Source organism: Schistocerca piceifrons, chromosome 7, assembly GCF_021461385.2.
Source record: "Schistocerca piceifrons isolate TAMUIC-IGC-003096 chromosome 7, iqSchPice1.1, whole genome shotgun sequence".
In the NCBI taxonomy this organism is placed as follows: domain Eukaryota; kingdom Metazoa; phylum Arthropoda; class Insecta; order Orthoptera; family Acrididae; genus Schistocerca; species Schistocerca piceifrons.
In genome coordinates this window covers 467,336,897-467,355,883 of record NC_060144.1, presented here as the reverse complement: position 1 = coordinate 467,355,883, position 18,987 = coordinate 467,336,897, and the positions used below count along the sequence as shown (strand labels likewise).

The 18,987-nt window shown below is 39.9% G+C and overlaps 1 protein-coding gene across 2 annotated transcripts in view; it reads right to left on the bottom strand.

Annotated features, from left to right (window-relative positions):
- Window positions 1-18,987, bottom strand: part of LOC124805047 (formin-like protein 20) — a 241,223-nt gene that overhangs the window by 100,589 nt on the left and 121,647 nt on the right. For both annotated transcript variants that reach the window (XM_047265467.1, XM_047265468.1), the window contains exon 8: window positions 12,759-13,003. In XM_047265467.1, the coding sequence (XP_047121423.1) occupies window positions 12,759-13,003 (245 nt within the window). The remainder of the gene's footprint in view (window positions 1-12,758; window positions 13,004-18,987) is intronic.

Below are 18,987 nucleotides of genomic sequence, written 5' to 3'. Positions count from 1 at the left end.
GGTCAAACAGACCAGAGTCAACCAAAATATTTCCCTACAGCATGTCCCTAACATAATGCAAAATTATCAATCTTTGTACAATACCCATTTTCCTAAAAAATTCACCAGAGGCTAATACTATTACTCAAGATAGGGTTATATCAGGATCCACAGAACATAGCACATACACATGGCAATGCTTTGACTCAAGTAAAAATATATACACAGCTTCTGAAAGAGTATCATAGTGGAGGCAGTTGAAATTGAGTATGAAAATTGACTCGTCAGCGACATGACTTTAATTTAAAGAGGTGTTAGATCCAACACCCACAATAGTGAGGGAGCAGACTTGCAATGGAATACCACTGATGGTCCTGGAAACAGCCGCTGTTATAAAATAACACCACCTAACAATGGAACTGAATTGAACAGACCTTTCAGAGCACTCTGCTCAATTGAGAAGCTTTTTTTATTAATCTTGAAACAGATCTAAGAACTTTGTCAGCGAGATCTTTGTCCTCATACTGTTCCTTCATCTTCATACAGAATGAGGGAAAAATAACTGTTCTTATACCTGGGTATGTGCTCCATTCTCTATTACCTAATACTTATGGACAAAACAATCTAAGCAGTGTTTCTTGAGCACCGATTCTCCAAATTTACCTAACAGGGCTTCATGAGAACAACTTCACCTCACTGGAAAAAGTTTCCTTTCAGTTTCCCCTGCATCTCTCAATGACACTCCTATATGGCCTGTACTGACGCTTAACAATTTTAGCATCACATCTCTGAATTCCTTCTGCTAGAAAAGAGCTCAAAATGTTTTGTTGTTGTTGTGGTCTTCAGTCCTGAGACTGGTTTGATGCAGCTCTCCATGCTACTCTATCCTGTGCAAGCTTCATCATCTCCCAGTACTTACTGCAACCTACATCCTTCTGAATCAGCTTAGCGTATTTATCTCTTGGTCTCCCTCTATGATTTTTACCCTACACGCTGCCCTCCAATGCTAAATTTGTGATCCCTTGATGCCTCAGAACAGTCCTACCAACCGGTCACTACTTCTTGTCAAGTTGTGCCACAAACTCCTCTTCTCCCCAATTCTATTCAATACCTCCTCATTAGTTATGTGATCTACCCATCTAATCTTCAGCATTCTTCTGTAGCACCACATTTTGGAAGCTTCTATTCTCTTTTTGTCTAAACTATTCATCGTCCACGTTTCACTTCCATACATGGCTACACTCCATACAAATACTTTCAGAAGTGACTTCCTGACACTTAAATCTATAATCTACATCTACATCCATGCTCCGCAAGCCACCTGACGGTGTGTGGCGGAGGGTACCTGAGTACCTCTATCAGTTCTCCCTTCTATTCCAGTCTCGTATTGTTCGTGGAAAGAAGGATTGTCGGTATGCATCTGTGTGGGCTCTAATCTCTCTGATTTTATCCTCATGGTCTCTTCACGAGATATACGTAGGAGGGAGCAATATACTGCTTGACTCTTCAGCGAAGGTATGTTCTCGAAACTTTAAAAAAAGCCCATACCGAGCTACTGAGCATCTCTCCTGCAGAGTCTTCCACTGGAGTTTATCTATCATCTCTGTAACGCTTTCATGATTACTAAATGATCCTGTAACGAAGCGCGCTGCTCTCCGTTGGATCTTCTCTCTCTCTTCTATCAACCCTATCTGGTACGGATCCCACACTGCTGAGCAGTATTCAAGCAGTGGGCAAACAAGCGTACTGTAACCTACTTCCTTTGTTTTCGGATTGCACTTCCTTAGGATTCTTCCAATGAATCTCAGTCTGGCATCTGCTATACCAACGATCAACTTTATATGATCATTCCATTTTAAATCACTCCTAATGCGTACTCCCAGATAATTTATGGAATTAACTGCTTCCAGTTGCTGACCTGCTATTTTGTAGCTAAATGATAAGGGATCTATCTTTCTATGTATTTGCAGCACATTACACTTGTCTACATTGAGATTCAATTGCCATTCCCTGCACCATGCATCAATTCGCTGCAGATCCTCCTGCATTTCAGTACAATTTTCCATTGTTACAACCTCTAGATACACCACAGCATCATCTGCAAAAAGCCTCAGTGAACTTCCGATGTCATCCACCAAGTCATTTATGTATATTGTGAATAGCAACGGTCCTATGACACTCCCCTGCGGCACACCTGAAATCACTCTTACTTCGGAAGACTTCTCTCCATTGAGAATGACATGCTGCATTCTGTTATCTAGGAACTCCTCAATCCAATCACACAACTGGCCTGACAGTCCATATGCTCTTACTTTGTTCATTAAACGACTGTGGGGAACTGTATCGAACGCCTTGCGGAAGTCAAGAAACACGGCATCTACCTGTGAACCGGTGTCTATGGCCCTCTGAGTCTCGTGGACGAATAGTGCGAGCTGGGATTCACACAACCGTCTTTTTCGAAACCCATGCTGATTCCTACAGAGTAGATTTCTAGTCTCCAGAAAAGTCATTATACTCGAACATAATAAGTGTTCCAAAATTCTACAACTGATCGACGTTAGAGATATAGGTCTGTAGTTCTGCACATCTGTTCGACGTCCCTTCTTGAAAACGGGGATGACCTGTGCCCTTTTCCAATCCTTTGGAACACTATGCTCTTCTAGAGACCCACGGTACACCGCTGCAAGAAGGGGGGCAAGTTCCTTCGCGTACTCTGTGTAAAATCGAACTGGTATCCCATCAGGTCCAGCGGCCTTTCCTCTTTGGAGCGATTTTAATTGTTTCTCTATCCCTCTGTCGTCTATTTCGATATCTACGATTTTGTCTTCTGTGCGACAATCTAGAGAAGGAACTACAGTGCAGTCTTCCTCTGTGAAACAGCTTTGGAAACAGACATTTAGTATTTCGGCCTTTAGTCTGTCATCCTCTGTTTCAGTACCGTTTTGGTCACAGAGTGTCTGGACATTTTGTTTCGATCCACCTACCGCTTTGACATAAGACCAAAATTTCTTAGGATTTTCTGCCAAGTCAGTACATAGAACTTTACTTTCGAATTCATTGAACGCCTCTCGCATAGCCCTCCTCACACTACATTTCGCTTCGCGTAATTTTTGTTTGTCTGCAAGGCTTTGTCTATGTTTATGTTTGCTGTGAAGTTCCCTTTGCTTCCGCAGCAGTTTTCTAACTCGGTTGTTGTACCACGGTGGCTCTTTTCCATCTCTTACGATCCTGCTTGGCACATACTCATCTAACGCATATTGTACGATGGGTTTGAACTTTGTTCACTGATCCTCAACACTATCTGTACTTGAGACAAAACTTTTGTGTTGAGCCGTCAGATACTCTGTAATCTGCTTTTTGTCACTTTTGCTAAACAGAAAAATCTTCCTACCTTTTTTAATATTTCTATTTACGGCTGAAGTAATTGATGCCGTAACCGCTTTATGATCGCTGATTCCCTGTTCTGCATTAACTGTTTCAAATAGTTCGGGTCTGTATGTCACCAGAAGGTCTAATATGTTATCGCCACGAGTCGGTTCTCTGTTTAACTGCTCAAGGTAGTTTTCAGATAAAGCACTTAAAAAAATTTCACTGGATTCTTTGTCCCTGCCAGCCGTTATGAACGTTTGAGTCTCCCAGTCTATATCCGGCAAATTAAAATCTCCACCCAGAACTATAACATGGTGGGGAAATCTACTCGAAATATTTTCCGAATTATCCTTCAGGTGCTCAGCCACAACAGCTGCTGAGCCAGGGGGCCTATAGAGACATCCAATTACCATGTCTGAGCCTGCTTTAACCGTAACCTTTACCCAAATCATTTCACATTTCGGATCTCCGTCAATTTCCTTTGATACTATTGCACTTCTTATCGCTATAAACATACCTCCCCCTTCACTGTCCAGCCTGTCTCTGCGGTATACATTCCAATCTGAGTTTAGCATTTCATTACTGTTTACGTCTGGTTTCAGCCAACTTTCTGTCCCTAGTACAATAAGGGCGTTGTGACCGTTTATTAATGAGAGCAGTTCTGGGACCTTTCTATAGACGCTCCTGCAGTTTACTATTAGCACATTAATATTGTTATTCCCTGTTGCATTTTGCCTACTCCTACCTTGCCGCGTCTCAGGAGGCGTCTTGTCGGGCCTAGGGAGGGAATTATCTAACCTAAATAACCCCCATGTGCACTCCACACGTACTCCGCTACCCTTGTAGCCACTTCCGGCGTGTAGTGCACGCCTGACCTATTCAGGGGGACCCTACATTTCTCCACCCGATAGCGGAGGTCGAAAAATTTGCACCCCAGATCTCCGCATAATCGTCTGAGCCTCTGGTTTAAGCCTTCCACTCAGCTCCAAACCAGAGGACCGCGATCGGTTCTGGGAACGATATTACAAATAGTTAGCTCTGATTCCACCCCGCGAGCTAGGCTTTCCGCCTTCACCAATTCCGTCAACCGCCTGTACGAACTGAGGATGACCTCCGAACCCAGACGACAGGAGTCATTGGTGCCGACATGAGCAACAATTTGCAGTCGGGTGCACCCAGTGCTCTCTATTGCCGCCGGTAGGGCCTCCTCCACATCTCGGATGAGACCCCCCGGCAAGCAGACAGAGTGAACACTGGCCTTCTTCCCTGACCTTTCCGCTATTTCCCTAAGGGGCTCCTCCATCACCCGCCTAACGTTGGAGCTCCCAATAACTAATAAACCCCTCCCCCCGTGTGCCTGCTCGGACCTTGCTGAAGGAGCAGCCACATGTCCACTCACAGGCAGAGCGGGCGCACACGGCCAGCCTCCACATTTACCCTCCGCCTCGTCCGCCGCGAACACCGCTGAACCCGCCACTCCCCTTGGGGAGAGGGTGGCCCACACGCGCCCGGTACCCGCGAAGATGTCTCGACAGCAGGGACAGTAGGTGAAGCATGTAACACATGGGGTGTACCTTGCGACGCACCAGACTCCCCACTGCCGCTACACTCCGAGGCAGCAGCCTGAAGACGGCTGACCGCGGCCATCAACATGTTCAGCTGTTCGCGAACAGTGGCCAGCTCCTCCTGCGTCCGTGCACAGCAGTCACACATCCTATCCATCCTAAGGAATCAATTTACTGAAGAGAGTTAATAAACTTTTAACTAGACTGCTAATTCACTAAAGGCGGCTGATTGACTAAACAGCGATTGCTAGCGACTTCTTGTAGAATACAATGAAAATAGCACTACCTGTCTCTGGACTGTACTGAAAACAAACACTAGCACTACTGGCACTATGGTTGACTAAAGGGGCTCTCTCTGACTGTATTCAAAACAAACACTTGCGCACTGCTGACACACTGCTCGGCGGCGGAAGGAGACTACGCGATTTTACACTATTCAGGTACTAAAACATGATGCTACAACTCTCAAATACTATAATACGCCCGAAATTTATGAATTAAACAATGCAAATACCGAAAACACGCAAAGAAATTAAGAATTAAACTACGTAACAAATAAGTGAGCTAAGAGTATACGACTTGCTGCTGCAGCTGCTTATCCAACGGCAGCAGGGAGCACACTGGCTGTGACCAACCGACACTTGATGTTAACAAATTTCTCTTCTTCAGAAATGCTTTCTTGCCACTGCCAGTCTACATTTTATATCCTCTCTACTTCGACCATCATCAGTTATTTTACACCCCAAATAGCAAAACTCTTTTACTACTTTAAGTGTCTCATTTCCTAATCTAATTCTCTCAGCATCACCCGAATTAACTCTACTACAGTCCATTATCCTCGTTTTGCTTTTGTTAATGTTCATCTTATATCTTCCTTTCAAGACACTGTCCATTCCATTCAACTGCTCTTCCAAGTCCTTTGCTGTCTCTGACTGAATTACAATGTCATCAGCAAACCTCACAGTTTTTATTTCTTCTCCATGGATTTTAATACCTACTCTGAATTTTTCTTTTGTTTCCTTTACTGCTTGCTCAATATACAGATTGAATAACATTGGGGAGAGGCTACAACCCTTTCTCACTCCCTTCCCAACCGCTGCTTCCCTTTCATGCCCCTTGGCTCTTATAACTGCCATCTGGTTTCTGTACAAATTGTAAATAGCCTTTCGCTCCCTGTATTTTACCCCTGCCACCTTTAGAATTTGAAAGAGAGTATTCCAGTCAACATTGTCAAAAGCTTTCTCTAAGTCTACAAATGCTAGAAACATAGGTTTGCCTTTTCTCAACCTATTTTCTAAGATGAGTCGTAGGGTCAGTATTGCCTCATGTGTTCCAACATATCTACGGAATCCAAACTGATCTTCCCCGAGGTCAGCATCTACCAGTTTTCCCATTTGTCTGTAGAGAATTCGCGTTAGTATTTTGCAGCTGTGACTTATTGAACTGATAGTTCAGTAATTTTCACATCTGTCAACACCTGCTTTCTTTGGGATTGGAATTATTATATTCTTCTTGATGTCTGAGGGTATTTTGCCTGTCTCATACACCTTGCTCACCAGATGGTGGAGTTTTGTCAGGACTTCCAACGGAATGTTGTCTACTCCCGGGGCCTTGTTTCAACTCAGGTCTTTCAGTGCTCTGTCAAACTCTTCATGCAGTATCGTATCTCCCATTTCATCTGCATCTACATTCTCTTCCATTTCCATAATATTTTCCTCAAGTACATCGCCATTGTATAGACCCTCTATATACTCCTTCCACCTTTGTGCTTTCCCTTCTTTGCTTAGAACTGGGTTTCCATCTGAGCTCTTGATATTCATACAAGTGGCTCTTTCTCCAAAGGTCTCTTTAATTTTCCTGTGGGCAGTATCTATCTTACCCTTAGTGAGATAAGCCTCTACATCCGTACATGTTTTACAGACTAAAACACTTTCCCAGGATTCTTTCAACACTTCAGTCATCCATTCAATTCTCTTACTACATTTCCCATGTTCCGATAAATTGTTTTAGTGACATCCCAAAATATTCTTGTAATCTGTTCATGGATCTTACTCTCCCAAATGCCATGAAACATGCAGTCAGACATTAAGCTTATCCATTATGGAAGATGAGCTCTGTAAAGGCTCAAAAACTAGCTCATGGAAATAAGCAAATACAATTTACTTCCGATTATTCAAGTATAAACAAGTGTGTAATGTTTGCCTCTAGGAAACAGTGATAAACAACAATCCATCACTTGACAAGAACTGGCATTTACATTATATAAATGGCTGTTGTGTGACAACAGATTATCGTTTCCATTGTTGGCTGCCAACTTGTCCTGCGTAAATCGAAAACAATCTCAGTTTTCTGAAGTTGTCTGGTGTATAAGTGTTAATGAAGCAAGTTGAAAGAACTTTGTAAAAGAGATGACAGAGAAGTGAAGAAATGTGTTGACATTAGGACAAAAATTAGAATTAACTGAAAGATTTGAGAAGGGGAAACTGTTGCAAAACTAAGTGCCGATTATAATCAAAGCAGACTGTTCGGGACATTAAAAAGAATAAGCAGAAAATACAAGATTTTCTCAGGAAATGAAATTCTAATTCTGGACCATCTGTACAAAAAAGCATGAAGAGATCTACATTTAATGAATTGGATGCTGCTCTTTTGCAATGGTTTAGCCAAAAATGACATGAGGTGTCATTGTTTCAGGCACAATGTGTACTTAAAATGGTAAATTTCTTCATGAAGATCTAGGTTTAGAGGGAGAACTTAATTTTTAATCTGGATGGCTATCCAGATTCCAATGTCATTGAGTGTTCATGCATCTTCAACCCCACATTACCCCCAAATAATTATGAGTATACTGTACTTCAAAAGTGACTGGTTGCAGTTTTCTTTGTGTATATTCAGGCGACGTCATAGTAAAAAAAAAAAGTATGCCATTTTATTATCACTGTTGATCTACAGGTAAACATTTAAGATGCACCTTGTGTTGCAATGTCATCTTTCGTATCGGAAACATGTCTGTCTGTATTTTTCTGGTCCTACCTCTTACGAGAGCTCAAGCAATTGCAAAACTACGTTTGAGGTGGTAGTCATAAGGTTTTAATTATCACCATGAAACAAAGTTACATAATTAATTTTTGTTGTGTTCGCAGGTACATGACTGCAGTTTTGGTACACACTGAACTCCCCACATCAACACACACTGCTAGAGGAACCAAATAAAATAGCTCCTCATCCCACTTACAAAAAGGAAAACTGTGCTATGATTAATTTTCTGCATTTGAAGGGGAACAATGCCGAAACAACCCGTGTTAGCGAACATGTATGGCAACAACACACCTTCACATGACACAGTGGTTAGGTGACACAGATGCTTCTGATGGGATAAAACAAGCCTGAATGATGAAGGAGGAAGCGACCAACAATGTCTCTATGAACAACTGAGAATCAAAACAGAGGAGGAGGCTGTTGCTTGATGACCTGCTTTATCACAGTTGAGGGAATAGTGGAAAAACTTAAAATCAGTCATGGATCAGTTTCCATCTTGCACATTTCAGAAGTGAAATAGGTCATTGCCCATCGGGTTCCACAATTCCATAAGCCATACGTTTTCCATAAGCCTAACCGAGGCAGCAGTGGGAATGTTGCTGTGACAGTCTAATTAAGATAACTTCTGCTGCTTAATCACCATGGATGAGTGCTGGATGTATTAGCATGGCCCTGAGACAAGGAGCACAGCAAGCAGAGGAAACATATGGTTTCACCCCTATTATTGCCTGTACTACCACAAGAAATCCACTTTAACAGCTCTTTTAGAAAGTGGCCACAATATCAAATTTGACAAAACCTCTGTTGTGGCTTGCACTAACAGCTTCTGGGACTGTAATTAAAGAAGCCATTGAAATAAAACTCGTTGATAACACCCTTAATAAAGACAGCGGCCTGCAGCTCAGTGCGGCATGGTATCCAGCGGTTGCACAATTGAAGAGGGCACATCAAACACAAGGTCAACGTATGCCAATATATGGCAATGCTTCCAGCACCAGTGATGTCACAGATGGCAGCTAATGTACATAAGGGCATAACAGCAACCCATTGGCAATCATACCACTTGACAGTGGCCAAGGAATGTTTGGCAGAAAGTTCGTGTAATTTTAATCATTTGACAAGGCTGAAAATCTGAAAACATTTTACATAATGTCACTGCTGCAAGACTTTGCATTCTTACATGTGGTTTCACCACTGACAAAGAGGTAAAGACTCAACAATCATCAGTCAAAATGATGGTGTGTGTTTTGTAGCAATGCTCTTAAGGGGCAAATTGTCGCAGACGCATACTATAGAAATCTCCTGATGAGGTTACGGAGAGCTGTCAAGATGAATTGTGATAAAAAGCTTCCCAAAGGGTTGTTTTTGTTGCACAGCACCATCTCAGATCATTCTGCACAGTCCATACTCACACTTGCTGCTTGTCAAGTTTTACCTCATACCTCCAGTATTCACATGGCATGGCACCCAGCGACTTCTTCCTCTTTCACCAGATGGAGACACCATTGCATGGCAGGTATTTCCAGAATGATGGAGACATTATTTTGAAGATGAAAAGATGAAACATTTCCTGAACAGCTAAAATGTAGACTTCTACAACCAAATCATTCATTGTTGGAAAAAATATGTCATACTGAAGTGTTGATATGCAGAGAAATAGTGACAGCATCATCAAATGCCAAGGTGACAATTTGATTTTTTTTTTTTTTTTTAAATTGATAACTGAAACCTTATGACTATCCCTCACAGTGTCTTCAGTTTGAGCTTTCCACACAGCTCAGTGCTGATAATTTCATGCAATAATCTCCTAAAACCAGTTTCCAGAAACGCATGTATGGGATGCAAATCTATTTCAGACCTTTCACCTCGTCCATCAGTCATAGTCCTCTTTCTCTAGCAAGGATTACTCTTTTCTAAGAGTTTCCTTGCAGGTTTACAATGGAGTATCACTGCTTGCATTGTATTTGTAAATCAGGATGGCATCTTATCAGACACTAGAAACCTGTAGAAATCTCTGAAACAACATCTATGATCAGGTACATTCTAGTATGAGCTGACAGATTTGGCAGTCGTGTGCGAGAGGTGTGCTTGCTTGTGTGAATGAATGGTGTGTGTTTCTGTTTCTTTTTCTGACGAAGGCTGTGGTGGCCGAAAGTTTGTGTGTACCTGTCTTAATTGTGCCTGTCTCCAATTTAATGTGTCATCTTTATAATAAGTAACAATCTGTCTTTTCCCACATTGTTAGTATGGAATTTTTTTCATTAACAACTTCTTGCATTGGCATCTAATTCACTCACTTTTTTTAAAAAAATTAATGTGCCACATATAAGATCTTCCAGAAGACCCTCTCCAATTTACACTGGAATGATGATAGCTCTCACAATACAGACTGCAATGAGATAACAACAAGTGACACAATGGAGGTGGGGTGTTGCTATATTTGACTACTGTCAATGCCCTATTAAGTGTTGGCAGCGTGCATGTCAGATTTGAATGCAAATTTACACAAAATGCAGAGAAGAATTTTCTTCACTTCCCTCTGGTCCAACATCAATGTATTTAGAACAACACTTAAGTAATTAGCACAAATAAATGTAGGTTCATCACTTCGAAAATTAAATCTGCATGCAAAATACTGTTCAGAAAATTTACAATGTCAATAAACTCATCTTCCTAGGTAACATAGAACTATTGTCTGTGTGTTCATGCTTACAAGTGATTAATGCTGTTATTGCAGAACTTCAATAAGTCTCATAAAACAACTGGTTGGCTCAGTTACAGGACAATTAAAAAAAGCAACTGACGTAGAAAAATCTCTCTCAGCTGTGTTTGGCAGCATTATGGTGTGTAAAATCTACAATCTTTCTTGGTTCTAAGGCTTTTACTGGAAGAATTGCTAACTTTGTTGCTGTAAATTAGAAAAAGCAATAATTACTTTACATTAAAAAAATCAATCAGTGAACTGCATCTCCCTTGAATCTGTTATGACTATTTGTCATATTAATCTGCACACGTTCATTTGTTGCTCTAAAATACATATGACTGCAACAATTAATGTAAAGAAATGGCAGTTCACTTCTACTAGCTACCTAGAATAAATAGCATGCTCGTTTCCCCTACAGATGCCATGCCGCTTACACATAACAGCAGCAGCATCATGTATTTTTACTTTAAACTTGTAATTAAAACACAATCCAACACAATTATTATGTGCAGAACGATTGCAGCTCCGTAGGAGAGAAATGCTTTCATTTAATTTCATAGGCCGTTTAGGCAGTGCTCTGTTTTCCCTGTTAGTTTACATTATATTATCATTATGTTATATGCCTCATTGCATGTGCAGAGTTATATTTCATTGTTTGGTGTTAAATACAAAAGTAATATGTTACTTTCCTGTGCAAAATAAATACCCACACATGTATGTTCAATTTATTTCATTTGGTTTTTCACTTATTGGTTTGTTTCCTCTTTATAGCTTGTTCCATTCCTTACTTTCTATGAAACACAGTGCAGAAACAATACATGTGTACAATCTGATAAAACTGGCGAGCCTTTAAATGGCCTGTGGATCAAGCTGCACGAAAATAATATATTGATATAATACAATGTAGCAATTACTTTTGTCAACAATTTAAACAAAAAACTTGTCACAAAGTTACTTAGTGATGTATGAACTGTATGGGACTTTAATATTAGTTTATTACACATGAAATGTCAGATTTGGGCATGATGAGAATTGGATTTTATGAATACAATGTACAATTACTGAATATTTTATCAGCAAGTAGACAGTTGAGTGTTAGAAAATCTTGTGATCTTACAATAAAAATTTCGCTTTATGGCTTTTAGCTTTATCAAAACATGGTAGAAGCACCCAGAAAAATAAATGTAACAATGTAACTGGGTACAGGAAATGAATGACTCACTGCAGTTAAAGACAGAAAGAGAGATCTACACCTGGTGATGTAATTCCAACAAATGAGCCATGTAGATACAAGTTTGCACTCACTTGCAGGAAGGAAATTATGCAATAGTGGGCATGATGCTCCCAAAATGTAAAGAATCCAACTGTTACTTTGGGTTTGTATTTTTCTATGTTTGTCCCTCATGATCAAGTCTTTGACAAGATGTTAAACCCTAATCTACCCTTTCTCCGTTCATTTCTTTTTGGGTCCCCTGAAGCACTTGGAAAAGAAGAAGAAGAAGAAATATTTTACTTTGCTGCTCATGAGACTTGGCATCTTTTCCTGACTAAGCACTGAAAGAACTGATGCTACGAAGCACTATAATCTGCTGATGAAGCACACAAAAAAATGATGTAATGAACCTAGGCTTATTAGCAACAAATTAAATGTTTCTTTGTAGCCTCAGCATTGGCAAAAAGTAGGAGACATAACAATAACTCTTATTTTCCATTAACTTACTTTTGTTTCAAGCACCATTACCAAATCTGACGTTACCTGTGCAACAATCTGAATACAACATAGATACAGCAGTGTAGATTTACACCATTAATCCTCACAATATGCTGCTATACTTGACAGACTAAATAAATTCTCACAACGAATTCATTTCAGTAAAAACATTAAGTACACACCGCAAATTGGCACACAGTTACAAAATGTGGTGTGAACGTTAAGCAGAATATGGAAATGTTATATACTTTTCCAGATCACCTAGCTTACAAAAGAGAAGCAGTACTTTGAAACCAGCAGCTAGACACTTATGTAAAATTAAAAATAAAGAAATTTATAATTCTGCCTATGCTTTGGCTGGAATAAGGAATGAACTAAAAATTAAGTTCACCATATAATTTTCATTGTAGTATTGTGGCTGCTGTTGTGATGCATGCAGTGGGGGTGGGTAACTTTGATTCTGATGGTGATGATGTGGGTGGAGGCCATCAGGAAGCACAGCGCTGGGAGGATTCGGATTTTGCTGGAAGGGTCCATCAAATCCTCCATGTGGCATCTGACCATAATCTTCATTTCCCATCATACGTTGAGGAAAACCATTATTTACTCCTCCTTCCCGGTCCCATATGAGCCGAGCTGGAAGATAACAGCAATAATTCACCTAGAAGCCTCAGCATAAGTAAAAAATTTAAACTATTTAAGTCATTCAAATTATAAGTAAATCAGAGAATCAAAAATTACTGACATAAATTAAATAAGATATCAGGGTGTATACATGGACAAGGAAAAAAAAAATTCCCGGATTTTTTCCGGATTTCTCAGTTGAAAATACACTTTCTCCCGGGTGAAAATACATTTTTTCCCGTGTTATGTGAGAGTATACTTTCATCGGAACTGTAAAAATTATCGGTCTTTCGAATGTTTATGGTTTTATACGCCGACGTAGAATTTCCCGGCGCTACAGAAAACGAAACTTTTTGGAAAGATCTTTGATATGCAGCAGCAACATGTGCGCTGCATATTTTCGTGTTACGACAATATAAATTCGAATTCCACCAAACACCGCATGTTACTTTCCAAGGCATTGAAATCGAGATTGCGATGCGCTTTTGTAAGCCAGTCATAGCTTATATCATGTGATCTTGCCAGCTGATGACAGCATAGGACATGTGATGTACTCAGCTAATAGCAAGGTCACTCTTAAGTAGCACGAACACACAATTAAGAAAAGTTGATGGTTTAAATTAATATACATAGTGTTGCTACAAGAAAAACAGAGGTTTCACATATAATCGTAGTCTCAAAGATTAATAAGCTGCAAGAGAAGCTAAGCTTCCATAAATAATGTTGATCTTTTTTACAAGTGTTACACTTTAAGATACATCACACAAATGTGCCAGTAAAATTTTAAATAACGACGTAAATGTCTGATCTTCTGAGCTCAAAATTCTTCTACATGGTAGTCCTCAAAGAGTTGATTTTTAATTGAAAGACAAAACCCTCTGTGATTTAAGAAATGCATCGTACATTCTCGCATGTAGTTAATCTTGTGTAAAAGGAAATTTACTTTGAAAGTAATGCTTTACAAACCAAATGTTTTCCCGCGACCTGTTAGAAACTGATTCGTTTCAGCAGTTGCCAGAGAGCGCCAGATAACAGACGCCACCGCTCTTGCACAGCTATGATGACACAGGAAGCCCGTATGTTCGTACGTGTAAGACATTAAAGATCTTGCACTATGTCACAAAAGAAACAAGACGTCAGAGGACACTTCAAGTTCATCGGAATTTCGTGAACCATACTAAAATGCATAATTGGGCTTAAAGTGCACATCTGTATGTCCAGATTCGGATATATATTTACTTGAGTACCAGTACTGTATTATCTCATGTTTGGTTCTTTATTATGGCCTAATGCCATGCGAGCTAGAAGATGGAAAACGTGCACTTGAAATGCAATGAACAGTTGAAACTAGCCAACAGTGTGAAATTAAACACTTTGTTTCAAATAAATTGACTGCTTCAGCGCAAAAGATTAATAAAAGCCAAATCTCTTTAGCAAAGCGACAAAAATAACTTCATTGCTCTGCAAGGTGATTAATGCTTGACTGACAGAAAGGTGCAAATAAAACCTGAAAATAACAACATATTTTAGCCTTCCGTAATTATGCGAACGTATTTTAATTCTTTTGATAGCTCCCGGCCACAGAAATCAGTTTTATTTTAATTTGATGTGAGAGTAATAAATGAAGAGGAAACAGCAAAATCACTAAACCCTAAACACAGGTCATGTGGAGATTCCCCGCCTCCCCACTACAACTCGGACTGCTCTGTGCATCAGCCCCGGGTCTACGATATTTCCGAACCAGGGCAATAGTAGATAGTGGCTAGTGGCGCCCAGCCACACATCCGTAGCCAGAAGCGCGAGAAGGTATTACCCATACGCGACTCAACTACGCATGCACGAGAGACCACCCGCAACTGCTCAAACGAATCTAATGTCAACAGCTGTCACGTCACGCTCATCGGAGGCAATTTGTCGTTATGAATCTTTGCATAGTCTTTCTAAAACCTTGGACACTCTTTGCTGTTGGCAGACGCTTGTATGAGCACTATGTTTTGTTGCTGTATATGGCGGATTTCCTTTGCGACTTAAGTTTTATTTTAGTTTTTTCTTCCTCTTGTTAATGTTTTGTTGCTGCAGTATTATCCTGCAGACGCAGGATACAGTAATATCCTTTGTTGGAGTATTGGTTCTTAACAGTCAAAATCATAAAAATTTAACTGAAAACTAAAACAATGAAACGTTCCCTGAATTCTAAAAAATTCCTGGGTTTTTCCCGGATCTCCTGGTTGTCCCACGTCGTATACACACTGGATAACCTACAGCATACATATTTATTTTTTGTATTCAGTATTTCTCTTTTTGCTGTTGTTCTCTTCTGATGTTTGTTTGCTTTTGATTTGCAAAGGAGCGGTGTGAGCCTAATGATCATTATTCACACTGTTACTTCTGTCTTACAAATATTTTGGGACATTCAAGCAAAACTAGACATAAAATAAATTATCCAAATATATCTTCAGTGCATTTGCCTGTGCCCCATGATGAGGGGTTGTGTATTCCTGACTGTAACTTGAAAGCCATGGAACCAGACACCATGTCAAGTGAATCAGAAAGTAATGAACATATAGAATACTGCCCTCGATATCATGACACTTCACCTCAGCTCTTTAATCAAAAGGAACTGAACAATTTGGTTCACGATCTAAAACTTTCGGCACAGAAAGATGAACTCTTGGGGTCGAGACTGCAACAACGGAACCTTCTAGCTCCAGGGACAAAAATTTCCTGTTTCAGATCAAGAGGTGCTTCCTTTGGTCAATATTTCTATATGCAGAATCCAATGTGTGTATGCAGAGATGTCAATGGTCTGGTACAACATAATCCACAGGAGTGGCGACTATTTACTGACTCCAGTAAAACCAGTTTAAAAGCTTCTGCATAATGGCAATGCAGTTCCATCAGTACCTTCGGTTTACGCAGTAGACATGAAAGAAACTTATGAAACCATGGTTTTTCTGTTAGAGGCAATCAAATATAAGGATCGTGAATGGCAACTCAGCTGTGATTTAACAGTTGTTGCACTCCTTATATGTTTACAGGTTGGATTCATGAAATACTGCTGCTTTTTGTGCCTTTGGGACAGTCATGACACCAAGAACCAGTATATAGTCAAGGAATGGCCTCTGTTGAACAACTATAAGAACATGGGGTGTGGAATGTCACTTGAAATTTACTTTTTACATTCTCACCTTGATTTCTTCCCAGAAAATTTGGGAGCCATAAGCGATGAGCTCTGTGAACACTTTCAACAAGACATTCTTACCATGGAACACCGTTACCAAGGCAATTGAAACCCTCTGATGATGGGTGACTACTGCTGGGGTCTTGTTAGGGATAGTGATGAAACGGCAAACAAAAGAAGAGCTCTGTCATCACATTTTTCAAAAACCAAAGATGATTAAAGGCAAAAATATCTTCTGAACTAATCTGGACCTTTTATTGGCATCATGCCCACATATACATACAAAATAGTATTGATTTCAAACGTCCTCAATGTGTATTTTTGTTTGACTTAATTGTGTCAATTTTCGCTATTACCATTTTTTATTCTCCTGTGTATCCAGGAAATGTGAGGTCATAGAGAAAAACTGATTTTACCAGTGTATTCAGCACCCCAAAATTAGGTAAATCCACTCATTTACAAACCAGATGCAGAAAAAAAGTTTAAATTTGTTGACTAGTGTAATGGACATAATGTAAAAAAGAGACTGGTGGAATCACGTACTTCTGCAAATCAAACAATGGAAAATTCATGATGGAAAAATAACAATATTATGAAAAGGATAGTTGCTTCTCACCACATAGTGAGGTGCTGAGTCACAGATAGACACAAGAAAAAGACTGTCAGCAGGTAAGCTTTCGGCCAAAAATGCCTTCATCAGAAATAAACGACACACACACACACACACACACACACTCACACACACACACACACAACTAACACAAACATGATCACAGTCTGGCCTCAGCAGCCCGAGATTGTGGTCACGTGTGTGTTAGTTGCATTTGTGTGAGTGCGTACGAGGTTGTATGTCATCTAATTCTGATATACGAGACTAGAATAGAAGTGAGAACCGATAGATGTTCTCAAAGTACCCTCCGCCACACACCGTCAGGTGGCTTGCGGAGTATGGATGTAGATGTAGATGTAGATGTATTCTTTGAACATTGACTACCACCAAGTTACCAGTTTGGATGAATGGATGTACACAGAGGGTGTACATTGATGGCACACAACATACTGTTGCAGAGCATGCTCTACAACATGACAGTTCATGATCTCAGTACCAGTTTCACCACACACGCCTTCTGTATTCTCCTCGAACAATAGTTTCTCAGAATTAGACAGGTAGTTACGGCATTTCAACATATCCTTAGTTCTCGTCACCCACCTGGCCTTCCAGTTACTATTCCTTTCTCCTCCCCCCCCCCCTCCCCCACCTCACATGTCTACCACATATAATGCACTTGCACGACATTTTGTCAGTAATTTCTGTCTTACTTTTTACCCTATATTCCACCTTTAAGCTCCCAAATTTTCAAAACTTGTCCAGTGCATTCCCCAACAGTCACTCTTTCCTTCTCATCCAGTCTCCAGAAAGTCTCGCCTGACCCAGGGTTCCTGGTAACTTTTCCATAACTCTTTCTGTTTCCTTAACCTTGTCAGTCCTTTTTCTTCATTCTTCTTCCTTCCCCTTCAACCCTTCTGCCAAAACGAGGATCCACTGGCTCAGAAAGCTTGCACATTTCCTTAACTTTTGTGTGTGTTTCCTCCTGTTAGCATGTGGTGAGTAGACCTTTTATCTATTCAATCATATTAGACTTTGATGAAGGTACATATGAGATGTAGATATAAATATGAGATAAGCTTTTGACAACGCTCACAGGCGTAAATTCTTTTAAATTGTGAAGGAAGTAGGGGTAAAACATAGAGAGTGAAAATCTATCTACCGCTCGTACAGAAACCAGATTGAAGTTATATGAGTTGAAGACCACAAAATGGAAACCCTAGTTGGGAATGGAGCAGGTAAGTTGTAGCATATCGACTGTGTTGTTTAAAATCTGTTCACTGAGTAAGCATTATAGGAAACAAAGGACAATTTTGAAAAAGGTAGTGAAGTTTAGGGAGAAGAAATAAAAGTCTGAAGGTTTGCTGATAACACTGTAGTTCTGCCAGAAATGGCAAAGGACTGGAAGATAAATTGAAAGGAACGGATCGCATCTTGAAAAGAGATTATGAATATCAGCAACAGTAAAACATGGGTAATGGAGTGTAGTCAAATTGAATCACGTGATACTGAGGGATTTACATTAGAAAATGGGACATTAAAAATAATAAACAAGTCTTATTCATTTTCTGAATTATACAAACAGTTAAAGGTATCCTCAAACACTTGATAGATTTTCCCCATTTTTGTTTGTTACTGCCTTATTAACTAATGCAAAGTGACATCCAATAAACACATGTTTCTGTTCTGCGTTCTGCCTGCTCTTACAGTTTTTCATTGTTTCTCCAATGGCATTTTCATTTTATTTCCTCACATCCTCACAGATACATTTCCAAGCAATTGTGTTTAATACAGTGTAATCTACTATATTTCTGTTATCATTTGCTTGCACACTCTCCTTCCTTGCTCCATTTGAAGTTTTCTTTTCTTTTGTCTCTGCCCCTAACACCTTTTACTGCTTTCCTGAGTACTTATGCTAAATAATTGGATCTTTCCTCTATGTCCACATAATCCTGATTTTCCAAGATGCTAAACTGATTGCTTAATTTAATCTAGTATGCAGCCCTTATTATTAAACAATTTCTCGTAATCCAAACGTCTTGGTTTCTTGCCTTGTGAGTTTGCTTATTTCAGCTTTACTTCTATTTTACTCAGCATCTCAGAATTGATGAACTAAAGCAGTTCAGGACTGTCACATCCTGCACAATCTCTCTAATGTTTGATAAAAGATTCAGTTTCATTTCTTATTTCCAGTTAGTCCCTGCTGAG